The 15573-nt window shown below is 33.7% G+C and overlaps 2 protein-coding genes across 4 annotated transcripts; both read right to left on the reverse strand.

The window, feature by feature from the left end:
• Positions 1–803: 803 nt before the first annotated feature.
• On the reverse strand, positions 804–6960 carry LOC105155762 (phosphatidylinositol N-acetylglucosaminyltransferase subunit A). 3 transcript variants are annotated; one of them, XM_011071707.3, is made up of 9 exons: positions 6747–6960; positions 5615–5737; positions 4860–5432; positions 4402–4556; positions 3126–3216; positions 2854–2970; positions 2070–2173; positions 1171–1261; positions 804–1072 (listed from the first exon to the last, which is right to left on the reverse strand). In XM_011071707.3, the coding sequence occupies exons 2-9, from the start codon at positions 5732–5734 to the stop codon at positions 980–982; spliced, it is 1344 nt and encodes a 447-aa protein (XP_011070009.1). In that variant the 5' UTR covers positions 5735–5737; positions 6747–6960; the 3' UTR covers positions 804–979. The 3 variants fall into 3 exon arrangements, with proteins under 3 accessions (XP_011070009.1, XP_088731839.1, XP_088731840.1); XM_088875713.1 differs by having other exon boundaries at positions 5615–5810; XM_088875714.1 differs by lacking the exon at positions 6747–6960 and having other exon boundaries at positions 4860–5533; positions 5615–5743.
• An 857-nt stretch (positions 6961–7817) lies between these two features.
• Positions 7818–11193, reverse strand: LOC105155763 (protein DETOXIFICATION 24). The gene is made up of 9 exons (XM_011071708.3): positions 11037–11193; positions 10237–10484; positions 9524–10065; positions 9357–9443; positions 9225–9281; positions 8889–9127; positions 8641–8759; positions 8454–8540; positions 7818–8334 (listed from the first exon to the last, which is right to left on the reverse strand). The coding sequence occupies exons 2-9, from the start codon at positions 10480–10482 to the stop codon at positions 8254–8256; spliced, it is 1458 nt and encodes a 485-aa protein (XP_011070010.1). The 5' UTR covers positions 10483–10484; positions 11037–11193; the 3' UTR covers positions 7818–8253.
• Positions 11194–15573: the final 4380 nt, after the last annotated feature.

The raw sequence follows: 15573 nt of genomic DNA on the forward strand, positions 1-15573 counted from the left end.
TCGAATAAATTTTTTGTAATCAAATTACCCTCATACGTTTTTACGCATTAATGCATGTGAAGAGTATCTTCACCGTTATAAGGATAGTTTAGTCCGAAAAAAATTATTTGACTTACAATAAATTAGTAATAAATCAATTAAGGGTAAATATCAATTTTTCATTCGACTTTTTTTTGTTTATATCAGTAAATTTAGTGAATTTTGACTAATAAAAAAACTTATTTGCTAAACGAAAGCAAACTTCATGAGTACTAGATATAATTTGTCAAATCATAAGAGATCTATGTATAATTATACAAAAACTCAAAAAAAAAAATAAGTGTTGTTATCCCTATATAAAATGTTTCATGTGTTCGATATCACTTTCATATGATATTTTTGAGAGAGAAACTAGAGGTAATATTGTCGACATGATTGGAGAAGGAATACACTTACTAATGTTGAAATTTTGACAGAATATTAAATTATGGGTAGGTTTTATCTACCAATACTGACTTTTAAAATCATTTTTCAATTTCCCCGATACAATTTATATAAAAATTTAGTATCAGTTCACGTATCTTTTCTCATGTAAACTAAAAATTTGTTCATGTACTTTCTGAAAAAATTCATACTACAATCAATACTTGTCGTAGCTACTTTCTTATGACAAACAGAACCAAATCAAACAGCTCACTGATAGGCGCGACCACCCACCATTGGCATTGCTGTGTACTAATTTAGCACATTTAAAGTGATCCAAGTAATAATAAACTTGCAACTATATTGCGTAAGGATGAGTGCGCAGGCATAAAACAACGATATGAATCATTTGAAAATCAATATTGAATTATATAAAGAGTATATCAACGCCATATAAATACAAATTGACTGCATAGTTGAGATTCTAAAAATGTAAAAAGAAGACGATGTATGGCTCGAAAAGGATATCGTTCTTTTCCAAAATAATGAACCTGAGTGTTTAGGCGAGCATCGATTTCTAACTATCATTCGCACAGGGGCCCTCTACATGCTCTCCACTTTGAGAGCTCGTGAGATCAATATCAGGCACGACCTCGATGTCCTTGTCAGGCTTTTAAGAGTTGAGAATAATTGTTTTAAGTTAGATGAGTAAGTCATAAATAGCTAAAGTATTGAAGTTGTACGAATTTGGTTGCAAGAAATGAATACCTGCCACAGTTGCAAGAAACCCCAGAACAAAAAATTAATGATCATGACCATGCAAAAGAGTTTGCCTGCCCAAGCACCACAAGAGAGGTACCTAGAAATGGTCCGACGTTAGCATTAGCTATAACCATCACAACTAATCCAGCTACTACTATAAATTTAAGCCATCATGCATTGCGCATACGTAATATTCTAAAGTTTAATAATGAAACAATGAAGCTGCTTAAAGTAATAAGCAAATAGTCAACCTCCATAAACTATAAGCCAAGAATCAACCAACCCAAACATGAGAAATTTGAATTGGAAATGAGCATTTTATATCATTTTGTAAACTAACTCTTATATTCTGAAAGGATAAATTATTGGGACATTTCATACTACCTACTCGGGTTATAATGCTTAAGTGGGGTTGTGAGCTGTTGGATTTGATGATGTCAATTCAATGTAAAAATTTATAATCCACTGGTTCACAATTCCACATGGGTAGTATCAAAGTGGATAGCATCTTGATTCTCTGAATTATGATTTACGGAGGAGGAATTCGAATCCTCAAAGTAAGAAAAAATTAATCAGTGTACAAAACCAATTCAATTTTGTCAGTGGAATGAACAGCTGGGATGATTTGCTTAAAGGACCAAGAAGCTGTTCATGAACTAGTCTACATTATAAAATCAAATATCAAGCATCGGTAACAACAAAAAGGAGTTGAATAAAGCATATATTCCTTTCTGCAATGATTGCTCAAGATTTTGTGTCGTCCTTCATATTATACATACATACATAGAGATATATATCTCCAGGGAACATTTCATGAAGATGCATGACATGCTTGATTTTTTATCTGCAAAGTTAAGAGTCTCTTTTAAGTATGAGTGGTAGTATATAAGTTTTCATAGGCATACCTCGGTAAATGTTCTAAGAGATTCTGATTGGAACATTTGAAAGCCCGGTCATATACGATCTCTGTCCTTTTTGCAACATCATGCCAACTATAGAGTTTCTTCATCTGCCGAGAATGGTTCAGCAAAGTCAATAAGGTTATATTTATTTGATAAGCATATCTTTATGAGGAACTATGCCCCATATAAAAGCATGGCTCAAGCCTTTGCAGCTTAGGCCGGTTAATAGGAGACTATGGGTAGTACACATCATCGCACTAACATGCTCTTGATCAGGTGTCAGTCTCAAGTTAAATACATGGTAATCAATGCGACAGGTAATTTCAATCCTTTAAGGGCATGCACTAGACATAATTATAACCCCAGAAAGTAGAAGGTTCAATATGATACAGTTGTTATCACCCCAGATAAAGGGTTTGCAACATCTCACTACGTTCAATTTTCCCAAGCTTGTAGCAAATTCTTCAATCCTCATTATGTCTAACACAGGGTACATATGTTAAAGTATGACGAACTTCACAAGCCAGTCTTACGATCAAAACCTCTTGGCGTCTACTTTAAGGATTTCTGATGGTTGATGGTAAATTAATATGAAGGATGTTGATTTTTATTTATAGAGAGAAAAGGACTGAAATGGAGCTGGAGTTTGAAAGTATCACTAGTAACTCCAGTGAATTCCTCCATCAAGGGGCACCCAGGCCACAGAATATGACATGTAAAACGATTTTCTGATGATTGCAAACAAATTTTATCATCAATTGTAAAAAAATTGTGTCGGAGAACTCACACGATTGTGCATTGCTTGTGGATCAATCTGGGGAAGCAAGTCTATTGCCTTTGTGATTGCCGTTACCATGTCAGTAGGATCTGGCTCTGCAAGAACAATCATATCATCTGGAAGAACCTATCCAACAAAGGTGAAATTGTCAGAAACCTGAAATCCACATTTCTACAATGTTGAAGCCAGCAATACTGGAAATCTCATCCCTACTCAATAATAGCACTATAGGCAGATGATATCAAATTAGCAAGCAAAGTGAAAATGTCGTATGAGCATGCCTCTGGGACACCACCCACGCGTGTACTGACAGTCAATAATCCACAACTAGCAGCTTCCAATATGGCTATACAAAATGCTTCTGTTAAGGAACTGTCAAGAACGGACACGAATCAGGTAAAGGAAACTGGTGGCCGATTACAGAGAGGCATAAACAGGTCATTACAATTTTTAGTCCTCGAGTCAGATGCAAAGTTAAATGGATATGCACAACAAGCAGACATTATTTGTACAGAAGCGAAAAATTTATTTATTTATAATCCTAACTAATGCTGTAGTGTGGCTGACGAAGGCAAGTCTCAGTTGGAGAGAGAGGGTACTTTTAGGGCCATATGATTGTTCCCTAATCAACAAGTAGCATTTTCTAGGAGCAGAAATGTGAACTCTAGTTGAGAGCATAACGTCTTCTTTTTCTTTCGTTTTCCTCTAATCTAGATGCTTGCCCACTTCGTAGACCTCCAAATAGTTCTTCAGATTGGCAAAACCACCACCAATAGCCTACTCTGTCAACCTTAAAGTCAACCATCCAAAAGTCCTAAAAATTCCCGGAAGACCTTCTTAGGATATCACACAGTCCAAAAGTGATGTCATGATACATTCATTTTTTGCTTACTGGTCTGAATAAACACCAATTATTATCATGTAAACTCCTAGTAAACCCCTTTATTAAGCCTCAGAATTTCTAAACTCAACAAAAGAATCATTGTTCAAACATTTCTGTATATGTCACTTTTAAGATGAGGAATTTTGATCAGATTAGCTATATCTACAGCTGAAGCATAAAATAAATTCTTGTGTTTTCCTAATTTTATCTTTTAGCTTTAAAGGACTTTATTTTCTAAGATTTGGGTAATCAGATTCAGTTGCAAATTTATATATAACCTCCAGACTAAAATCTTCCAGGATGCTTTTTCTTCAGTTTTTTGGAATCTTTTCATTACAAGATGAGATAGTTTCACAATATTGCAACTAACATAGACAACCCTCCACCAGAAGCAGCTAGTCAAACGGATTGTTAAAGTGTCTAAAGGACTAGTTCTGTTGATTTTATATTCCCATATTTCTAATGGCTGCTAAAGTTATAGACAAATGGTCGGTATAAATTCACTTCTTCATTCCCTCTAGAGACATTTTCGAACCAAGCATAAGGTGATATAAGAATTTTTGTATTAACACTTGCAAATAATTATATTGTTTCCATAAAGTAGAAAACAGACAGGAGGAAGACAGATATTTGCATTATCTTAATCAAACTAAAAATAGGAAAAAGTAACAGACCTGTTTAAGAAAATATGTCCAGTCACCAAAACTGACTGTACTTTAGCATGTGGAACAGCACCCAACATATCAACTCGATCTTGAAGAGAGTGCTTCTCCCTCATCTCTTCCAACCTCACTCGTTTAGGTCCATCTCCACCAATAATGAAACGTACCTTAATAATGCATCAGCATGAGATAAACAATAAAAGAGTCGCATGCATAGACAGGGCACACACATTTGCCTATACAGACAATGTTCTGGAGAATTTACACCTTCAATGATGAAGCTTATTAGGGATATTTACGACAAATAGGAATGATACAAGATGTTCAGTACCGACGAGTCACCACGATTTTGAAAGCCAAATCTACTTCTCAGATGTATTAATATAACAAATCATGAGGAACGAGGCCAAGTATTCTCATTTCGAAGTCAGGAAACATCCTAAACAGGAAGGGGGGAAAAAGACACTCACATTTGGATGTAGACTGCATACTTCAGGGATGACTTCAACAAGGAGATCTGCTCCTTTCCGGTAAACCAACCGACTTATCACAACAATTACGATTTCATCACTGCTGAGTCGCTTTGGAGCAGGCTTGAACATAGCCGTGTCAACAGCATTTGGAATAACAAAAACCTTTTCAGGTGGCAGTCCAGACCTCAAAACTGTATTTTCCTTACTCGTATGAGAAACACATATAGCTTGGCTCACATCTGCTAGAGTAAATTGCAAAACCTTGTTCATATGAATGCTCCCCACGTCAGCAAAACCATAAAGGGAATGATCAGTAAATACAACTTTGTATCCCATTGTACGAGCATGCATTAGAGCTTCGTGACATAGAGTTGAAAAGGCTTGATGCCCATGCACTATAGATATCCTTTCTCGGATCAAAATGGTTCTTACAATTGGGAGTGTTGCATAGAATGTAGGCAATGTGTTCTGCATCAGAAATGGTTTCCATGGAACATAATAAACTTTCAATCCACCAGTCATGTATCGCACTCCTGAACGATTATTATAAGCATGGGTCATAACAACCACCTGGCGACAGTAGAAGTCACATTTATTCTGTTTGTAATACTTCCTTTTAGAACATGAAACTAAAGGCTTGGGTTGCTTTGGCAGAACTCCAAATTTGACTTCTGTCAGAAGCAACAAATTTGAGGATTGGAGAGAAAAAAAAATGGAAAACGCCAATTGAAAAATAATGTGAATTTACCAACCTTGTGGCCGAGCTTTATCAAGCACTGTGACAGAAAATAAATGTGATTCTCTACTCCACCAAAGTTGGGGTAGAAAAAGTCGGACACCATTAGTATTCTATGCTTTCCTTGTTGACTCATATGCTACAACCATACAGGATCATGTTTCAAACCTCATGCAGTAAAAAGATTGGGAGAAAGCACACAAGCTAGATACCTAGAAAGGAAAATGCGAAAGAATATAAACATTCTAATACAAGCTACCTATTAGATCTAATATACATCAGTTTATGCACATATGCTTAACAGCAAGAGCTAATTTGCTAACTTTTATTCTCAACTTAATCAGGTGATTGGACTAAGACGGGCATCTTCATCTGGTACAATTTTCTATAAGTGGTTGTAGGAGATGAACAATGCATTTAGAGAGCACTATCAAGAATATAATGGATTAAAAAGCATTTTTTGTCCTCTAATTATACCCATTTCCTAGTCCTTTAACTTTCTAGTGTCGCAAAAAGGTCTTGTAAGTTTTTAATTTGCTCCATTTTAGGACACTTTTTCCCGGATTTTTTTAAAGTGGCTGGAAAAAGGCACATATTTGTCACGTGCTGTTATTAAATTGGGGAAGAAATATAACTGGCTATTGCTTTCATGACATGGCTTTAGAAAATGGTGATGTGGCATCCAATGCCATGTCACCCCTCTTCCCCGGTTCCTAATTTCCTCCCCAGTAAAGCCCTAATCTGCTTACCCCTTTGCCCCTCCGCCGCCCCCGGCTCCCATACCTCCATCAGCCACCATCACTGTCATGACATGGCTTTAGAAAATGGTGAGGTGGCATCCGATGCCACGTCGCCCCCCTCTTCCCCGGTTCCTAATTCCCTTCCCAATTCTCCTTCCTGAATCCCTAATCTGCTTACCATCACTCTATCATAAAATCCAGATAATCTCATAAAATTTTCACAAATTACAGAAAATTCAAGAAAATTCATATACTATAAAGAATTTATAAAATTCATAAAAACAATAGAAATGATCCAAAGTTTATAGAAATTCAACGAAATTACAGAAACACGTTCCAAAAATTAACCAGAAAAACCACAAAACTCTCAATTTGCAGACAAACTAAAAAACCCCCCAATTTACTAACCAAATGTTAGAGAGTAAGAGAGTGTGTGAGTTGGGGGCCAGGCGTCCTCAGGCAACTAGTGGTGGTGGTTAGATGTGCTCCTCGCGCAAATGAGAGGGAGAAAGAGAGTGATGGTTGCTGGTGGAGGTCTGAGAGTAATGCCGGCGGCGGTGATGCATGAAATTGGGGAAGAGTGAGTGACATGGCATTGGATGCCACATCATTTTTTTTAAAGCTATGTCATAAAACTTTCAGCCAATTATATTTCTTCTCTCAATTTAAAATCCGCACGTGAGCAACATGTGCTATTTTCAGCAATTTTAAAAAAATTGTCAAGAGGTATTCTGAATTTTACACCGTTTTTAAATTCTAAAAAATTAAAAGACTAAAATAAAAAATATAATTAGAGGACTAAAAATACCTTTAATCCAAATATAATTAGCATTTTCTAGACTCATAGCCGCAGTCGGCGTGCATGTATCACCAACTCTCATCTCGGGATTTTTTTTTTAATTTTTTTATATCATAAGAGGTGTAATTGATACTTTATTTTTCTCGGGAGGTCCTTATATTTTTTTCGTTAAATATAGTAGGATTTTAATAATCTCAATATGATGCGGGCTGATTACAAAATATCCTTAAATATGGCCTAACATTCGATCCATATCACTCTAACTTGATCGTCGAAATACTTATACAGACATTCAGCTCTGCACAACTGTGTTTTGTGCAAATTTTCAGCTTATTTTATTCAAAACAATCACTTGCAGAACAACTATACAACCTCTGACTGTATAAACTACAACAAACAACAGTTTTTTATTTTATTTTTTGTAAAAAAAAAATATTCTTATACAACTCTTTGTCTCTCTCTCCAAGCAATTCTTTGTTTCAAACATACTATAGTACTTAACTACCTTTTGAGTTTGTAAGTTATACATATCAAAATCCACAAAAGGGATAAAAAACATTTACCAACAAATATAAAAAATACATGATTGTACCAAGATTAATTGAATCATGATTTCCTTCTATCCATAACAGAGCACTTCATACTATATATATTATCTGTAACATAAGATGCATTACGAATTTGCAGTAAAAAATTCAATCCGCTTGTAACAAGAGCTCTTAAAGGGTGCATACATAGTTCATATCAAAAACCATCTTCTCAACATCTGTCCTAAGCTGATCAAAACATTAATAACTAATGAATCAAGAGTAACAAGCAACACTGTTCTTGGAGCTCCTATTACAGTCAAATAGTGGCAGCTCACAACCTACAGCAACCTTTGCTGTCTGAAGGAGAACTGGTCCCCCTTTTAGGCTTGCAAAACAAAAATCGATACGAGGTTTTAACTAATATCTTAAGTACGAAACCATCCGTCTCAGAAACCTTGATCAAGAAACCTCAAAAGAGGAACATAGACTGAAATCTGATCCCTCGAATCCTTAATAACGCTTTCGTGTCAAACAATATGTCAGAGGGCGATCATATTTTGCTGCTTTTTGGCAGTAGTTCTGCAACTCAAGCTTGATCAGACTTCTGGCCAGCTTCCTCCGGGGATTTCAGGTACCACCGTTTTAGGCGTGCTGATGCTTTTAGCACCTATTTAGTGTAATTGTGACATTTTGTTAACAGGATGATGTATTTTGTTCATTTTTTTATCGATGTTGTTTGTTAAATTTCAGTTTTGGAATGTAATTTTGAGGGCGAAGGAAAAGTACCTCTTCATCCCAGTTCGTTCTCCACATCAGGAAGCTGAGGGCAAGCGTCTCGGTGATGACGCCACAGAGCATTCCAATCCATAGTCCCTGTGAAATCAGCATCAGTTTCTTGGAATATTATCAAGTTTCCTCCCAAGAAAAATGCCTAACCCCTCCTGAAATGAAAGCCATGGAACTCGGGTGTTACCTTCACTTGAAGATGAGTGACGTATGCTAGCACAAGTCCAATTGGTAATCCTATCAAATAGAAGCAAACGAAGTTGACAATCGCTACCGTTGCTTGCAGACCTGCTCCGACTGCTACACCTGATGTGAGGAAAAGCAAATCAGAAAGGAAGGAAAGAAAATATATGCAGATCATTATCTCAGCATGAAGCATGCAGACGCTTTGCGAAGCTCAAAAGGAATGCCGCAAGAAAAAGGAAAAAAGATAACCTGAGAACACCGGATAAATGCTGTTGAACAGCATCGAGAAAGCAAGTAGAAGAGAGAGATCCGCCACCGTCTTTGCAACATCTTCGTCACTGCTAAATAGGTATCCTATTTTATTGCCGAAGACTATGCAAAGAATCCAGCACAATAGTCCGATTAGGACCGACGTGGAGAGGAGGACTTTGATTGCAAATTTTACAGCTTTAGCGTCGCCTCTTCCTAGCTCGTTTGCAACCCGCACACTAATGTCCAAGTAAATGAGACAAAAGTTACGAATAATATCGATGATGTATAACAAAGGGATGCAGCGGATGATAAGTATAGCTAATAAACACATACCATGCAGCACCAAGAATGCCTAAGCATACCATGAATTCCCATCCGTTGATGTTAAGGCTGCAAATTCTATTGTTAGTCGCCGTTCTCATAGTATAGTGACGGAAAACAGGACGACCGTATAATGAACCTTACCAAACAGAGAAGGCAGATATGGCAACCTCTGCATTTTTCATGTATCCTGCTACTAATATTAGAATGGCATAGTACCACAGCTCCAAGCTATAAAACAATCAAAACAGTTAGCAAATAATGGATGTACAAGTTTTGCAGGGTAAACAAGAACGGGTAAAAGGATTTACCAAACCATCAGACCAGAAGATATCGAGAGTTTCACCACCGGAGGTATGTCCTTCAATGCAGCCAGACTAAATCCCTTCCATGAGTTGGAGCACCAGCCCCCAAATATGTAAATGAATTCTCCGACTACCACAATCCATGCCGATATATTTAGCGCCGCCATAGCTCCAGCAACCCCCCACTCGAGAAGGTAGACAAAAGCCCAAGACAAAGGAATATGGACTACAAATTGCAGAACTGATAGGTAAGCAACTATCAAGTTCTTCTGCTGTGCTTGTAGATACATTTGGATTGTCAAGCTAAAGACGAGCGAGTAGCAGAAGGGAATGAACCATAGAGATATATATCCTGCCGACTCTGCAATACCCGCTTCCTCGCCAAGCAGCTTAAAGATGGAAGTTCCGAAGAAGAAAAGAGGTAGTAAGATGGTTAATGTGGCAAGATCAACCAACCACGACCGTTGCAAGAAAATTCCCATCATATGGTACTGCTTCGCCCCAAATGCTTGGCCGCAAAGAGTCTCGGTTGCACTAGACATTCCTATCTGCAGAACGAATAACAAGAGTAAGAAAGAAGACAACAAAGACTGGATAAAACAGACAATCCTTAATTAAACGCTTGTCGTCCAAACTCCAGGAAAAGTATGGAACATCTTATATTGCACTAACAGCATCAAAGAAATCCTCAACAAAAGGTTATGAAGGATTTGCATTACCAGAACTCCGTTCACAAACCGCACGCCCAAGCTTTGAACAAGCGCATAACCAGCAAGATCCACCGCACTTATGTGACCAAGAAAAGATTGTGTCACCACCACGGTACCGAAAGAAGTAACTCTTGATATAACACCGGGCAACGCAACCCTCCATATCTTCTTCGATTCTTCGTAAACTCTTCCCTTCAAATCACCCTCCTGATCTGTTCCTGAAGCTAGCAGCCTCTCCTGAACTTCATTTTCCATGGCTGTATGACAATGAATGAGAGCAGAAACAGATGAACTTCCCTTTGAACTTATGATGTTTTCCTTTCAGCTTATTTGACCATCTTGTGTCAATGTATTGTGAAACATGTATAACAAAATAGACATAATTTGTACATGCAGGCTTCTTGTCCATATGTCCTGAATAGGGGGTTAACTTTTCTTGAATTACAATGAAACAAAGTTGTCTGAAATGTAGATGAAAACATAATTTGAACTTTTCACTCACTGCAACCAGTCCAGTAAAGAAAAAAGACTGACATAAATCTCCACCATCAATGAAAAACTGTATGTAGTAATAAGGAAAGAAAACAGTAAAACCAGCAGACTTCAGATAGTAATAATCAGACACAGAGCATTATGCCTCAAGATTAGGAACCCAAAAACACAATCAAACTACTCGTTAGTCGATAGCGACAAAAATTCGTTTGTTGAACTTAACAAAACCAAATTTAATTCTGTTTTAATTCAATCATCGTTATATATAAATAGATAAATAGAGAGAGAGAGAGAGAGGGAGAGAAAGGGAGAGATACCTAATGGTTTAGAGAAGTCTCTGCAGTGAAAGTCTGTTCTGGGAGTTGCAGTTTATTGGTGGGATGAACTTATAAAAAGGGAAGTGATGTCTGAAGGGGTTTTCAGTTTTCAGTTCTTGCAAATTTTGTCGATTCTTGCAAGGTGGTTGGGATTTACACTCAACTTTCTTGGCCCCATCTACGGTGTACACACTTTACTCACATTAATGACATCACAGAACAGTTGCATGCTTCCAAGAGTGTTAAATGCTGTGCCTGTCTGGAGTTTGGTAGCAAGTCTGGCTCAGATTTTACCACATCTCCACAATACAAAGTCAGGCAAAATTTTGAAATAGGATAGTACCCCTCCACCCCCCGGGTGGGTGGGGGTATTTGGTTGTTAGGCTGCAAGGCATAGCTAGTGTGTACGCGAGAAAAATGCTATTTTGATCCCCCAATTATAGGGTGCATAAAGGTTTTTCTCGTCGAGATTTGGACTTAAATGTGTCTTTTTTTTTTAATTAATTATAATTCTCAATTGTAAATTTTAAATTGGACAGAAAAGTGTCCCCTCTAAATACTTGAAATTTTTTAGCAAAAAGTTATCTGATATTTAAATTGGACGAGGTGACTGAATTATTAAGTACTAGAAAAAAATATGTACATAAGGTATGAGATTTATTTACATGAAAGCACTAGAAAATAATATTTACCTATATAATAATTGATGTAGGCAAGTGGCTTATAAGTATCAAGATTTTTTTTTAATAAAATTAAATTGGACAATACCTCATGCAACGATACAACAATCTCTAATAGCATGTAGCATCATTTGCCGTCATTTGTGGAATGAAACCATGCGTTTGTTCCAAATCTCTCGTCCGGATGGATTGATGATGTAGTCACGCATCTTACATCGGTTGCGAACTTGCGGCGAGGAGTTTGAGTGATTATAAGTTCCAAGATGTCTTGAGCAATACACCTTTTAAGAAAAAAAAAAACACAATGAGACTCATATGAAATTAGAACGAACAATACGAATTCGGGAGAATTATTTAAATATTGTTGAAAAAAAAATATTTGCAGAAATAGGTGGATTTCTTAGATTGTTTTAAACATTTAAGCGGCATGGCGTTCAGTTTTTAAAAAAAAAAATTCTTTTTTAAAATCACGGTGCCATTTTTTATTTAAAAAAAAAAATTAAAGCACCACAATCTAATCCCTAAGCATTTCCTTCTTGAAGTTGATAATTAGAAGTCACCCCACCACTACATAATTAAATGTTTTTGTCAATGTTAATGACAATGTATTTTTATAAGAAAAAATAATTTTTAGTTAATATAAAATTAATAATTATATTAATATTGCATACAAAAAAATAAATTAATTAAATTGTTAGGGAATTATTTAATAATTTGGGTAAATTACGTTAATATTTTTTGAAATTAGATCAAATTACACAAATACCGTCTGTATTTTATATTAAATTAAAATTATTTTTTCTATAAAAATATATTTTAATGATAATAATAATTTTTTGCTCGGTATCATTACTTCAATTAAGTCAAGCGACATAATTGCTGTCAGTTTTAATTTTATTTCTTTTAAAATATAAGTTACGATAAATTATATATATGTATGTATGTATGTAAATATATGTAAATAATTCTTCTTGGTGTATATATAAATTGGCTTCTAAATATTTTAATTGGTCATTTACCTTCTTATTATATGACTTCCTTCGAATAATAATTTAATTGTGTATATCATCTTTCATTTCTTCTTCTGTTTTTTAAAATAAATTACAACGAGTTCTACTAAAATTTGGTATAATTATAAATACCTTTTTATTGCTTCAAAATTATCACTAATACCTCCTGATTCTAACAATCGTATAATAATTAGCTCAATCCATTAATTTTCATTCATTTTTTAGTAGTAAAATGACCAAAATTTTCCTGTGAATTATAAATTATAATTTTATTTATTTTTTAAATTTTTATGAATTAAGTTGATTACTTTTTATAAAATTTTCAATTCTTTTACCCACCTAATCTAATTACTTTTTTTATAATTTTTTCAATGTTAGAAATTAGAAATTTTATAAATTTAAAAATTAGAAATTTTTGTAAATTTAAAAATTAGAAATTTTATTTTTTTAAACTTATCATAAAAAAAAAAAAAAGTAACAGAAGATTCAATGAGCAAGACTCGAATCAAACCAAATCATTTGGGCATAACTTACCCTGCCCCCCCCCCCCCCCCCTATTTAAAATTTTTATTTTTTTTCATTAATTAAATATTAATTTAAATTTTAGTAATTTAATATAATTTTTTTAAATTTAAAATGAATTATATAATACAAAAAAATATTCAACTAATGTTTTTTTTTTCAATAAATAATATTAGTTTAATTTAAATATTTTAACATAATTTTCAATCTAAAATTAATTGTATAAGAAAAAGAATACACTCAATTAAATTTATAAATAATATTAGTTTAATTTAAATATTTTAACATAATTTTCAATCTAAAATTAATTGTATAAGAAAAAGTATACACTCAATTAAATTTTTATTTTTTTATTAAATAATATCATTTTAAATTTAGTAATTTAACATAGATTTTGATCTGAAATGAATTATATAATACAAAGAATGCAATCAGGTAAATCTTTTATTGTTCATAAATAATACCATTTTAGATTTTGTACTTTAACATAATTTTCGATATACAATGAATTATATAATATAAACAAAATATTTATCTAATTTTTTAATTTCTCAATAACTAATATCAATTTAAATTAACATAGTTTTATCTAAAATGAATTATGTAATACAAATAGTACATTCAATTAATTTTTTTATAAGCAATACTAAATATCATTGTACATTTAGGTAATTTAATATAGTTTTTTTTATCTAAAATAAATTATATAATACAAATAATACATTCAATTATTTTTTTTATATTTCATGTATAGAATTGGATAAATGCAAAATTATTTGAAAATTTACCTATAATATCATAATTCTCTATTAATAAATTACATATGGATAAATAAATAATACTAAATATTAAAAAAATAGACAGGGCCTTCTCGAGATGGGTTTGGTATAAAATTCGTCACCAGCCCTGGATCCTACCAGATCCAATATTTTAGGATCTGGACCCAATAATATGAGTACCAAGCTCGTCCCATATGGAGCGGGTCCAAATTGGGGCCCCAAAAGATTGGGTGCGATTGCCATCCCTATCATTAACAAGCCTATTGTTGCTATAACATTCTACCCAAAGGTCGATTGATTGAGGTAAAAAGTGAGTGTATAAGAAAAGTGAAAGTAAAAATTAGATCTACAAGAAAAAAAATTGATTTTGGATTAGGAAAAATGGTTGGAGGGAAAGTAAAATTAGATATATATGAAATCCCTTCTGAATTCAATTTTTTTTTTCTGTCTAAATTGAGTGAAAAAGTAAAAGTATAAGGCCAAAAAAATAAATTTTATCGTTATTATTATATTGCCCATATATATAATTTTCCCCTAATTATTTTTTCCTTCCATCTAATAATATCAAATTGTATGTACTTGTAAAGAACTTAAATGTGACAACGATGTGATAATACGATACGATGATAATGTTGCAATTGTGATTGATCAAGAAGGAAATCCAAAAGGAACTCGAATTTTTTGTACAATCCCCCATATATAATTTTAAGAAATGATAATCAAATCACCGAAAAAAATATCGTGTCTTAGATCATTGATAGTAAATTTTATTTTATTTAAACTAAATAATTTAGAATAAATGCACAATACTCATTTTCATAAATATCTTTATTAATAATTTGTTTTCTTGTTTGATGAATATTTTTATTAATAAGAGTTTTAAACTTTTAATATACTAAAATTATTTTAGTATAATATTAACTTATTTATTTTTCTAAATATAAAATGAAAGGGTTAGTCAGTAAAATTATGAAAATCAGTATTTTCTTTTTATTCTATTTTTCACATACCAAATAAGTGGAAATATTTAAAATTTACTCCCTTTTCAATCATACTAATCAATTTGAAGAAAAAACTATTATTATTTTCCTACCTCTTGCCTTTTCATTGGCCCTCTCCCTTCCATCTCAATTGAATCAAACGGACCATAAATTTCTTCTTTTCACCAAATTTGTCAATTCAAATGTTTATCATGTAATTGTATATATCTTTTATTTTAAATGCCAAAAACCCAATAAATGCATTTACATATGGTTGGTGAGAAACATATTTTAATTTTGTTAGGTGGAGAGCCCATAACATTATTGCAAAAATAATACATAAAAATATACAAGATATTAGTAAAAAATTACATCAACATAAAGCAACGAAAATAATCGATCAAACGATGGCTCAGAAGGCCAGATCCATTTCTTAGGTTTTACTCACGATCACTAAGATCGGCAGCCTTAAGATAAAACCCACGGTTGCACACGGTTTTGGCACAAAGCCCTTGCCACAAAAGCTATAACCCTCGATCACACAGATCTTCTTAGCACACGGTTAC

Source organism: Sesamum indicum, linkage group LG2, assembly GCF_026168435.1.
Source record: "Sesamum indicum cultivar Baizhima isolate 11 linkage group LG2, ASM2616843v1, whole genome shotgun sequence".
NCBI classification, from domain to species: domain Eukaryota; kingdom Viridiplantae; phylum Streptophyta; class Magnoliopsida; order Lamiales; family Pedaliaceae; genus Sesamum; species Sesamum indicum.

What these genes read in the sequence shown, in the direction of transcription:
- LOC105155762 (XM_011071707.3), bottom strand. Translation starts at nt 5,734, where the DNA reads ATGAGTCAACAAGGAAAGCATAGAATACTAATGGTGTCCGACTTTTTC. An exon ending in GCGTGGGTGGTGTCCCAGAG is followed by an intron (nt 2,971 to 3,125) that starts GCATGCTCATAC and finishes TTTGTTGGATAG; the next exon opens with GTTCTTCCAGATGATATGAT. An exon ending in CTCTTAGAACATTTACCGAG is followed by an intron (nt 1,262 to 2,069) that starts GTATGCCTATGA and finishes GACCATTTCTAG; the next exon opens with GTACCTCTCTTGTGGTGCTT.
- LOC105155763 (XM_011071708.3), bottom strand. Translation starts at nt 10,482, where the DNA reads ATGGAAAATGAAGTTCAGGAGAGGCTGCTAGCTTCAGGAACAGATCAG. An exon ending in GGCATTCTTGGTGCTGCATG is followed by an intron (nt 9,128 to 9,224) that starts GTATGTGTTTAT and finishes CTTGGACATTAG; the next exon opens with TGTGCGGGTTGCAAACGAGC. An exon ending in CATTTATCCGGTGTTCTCAG is followed by an intron (nt 8,760 to 8,888) that starts GTTATCTTTTTT and finishes TCCTCACATCAG; the next exon opens with GTGTAGCAGTCGGAGCAGGT.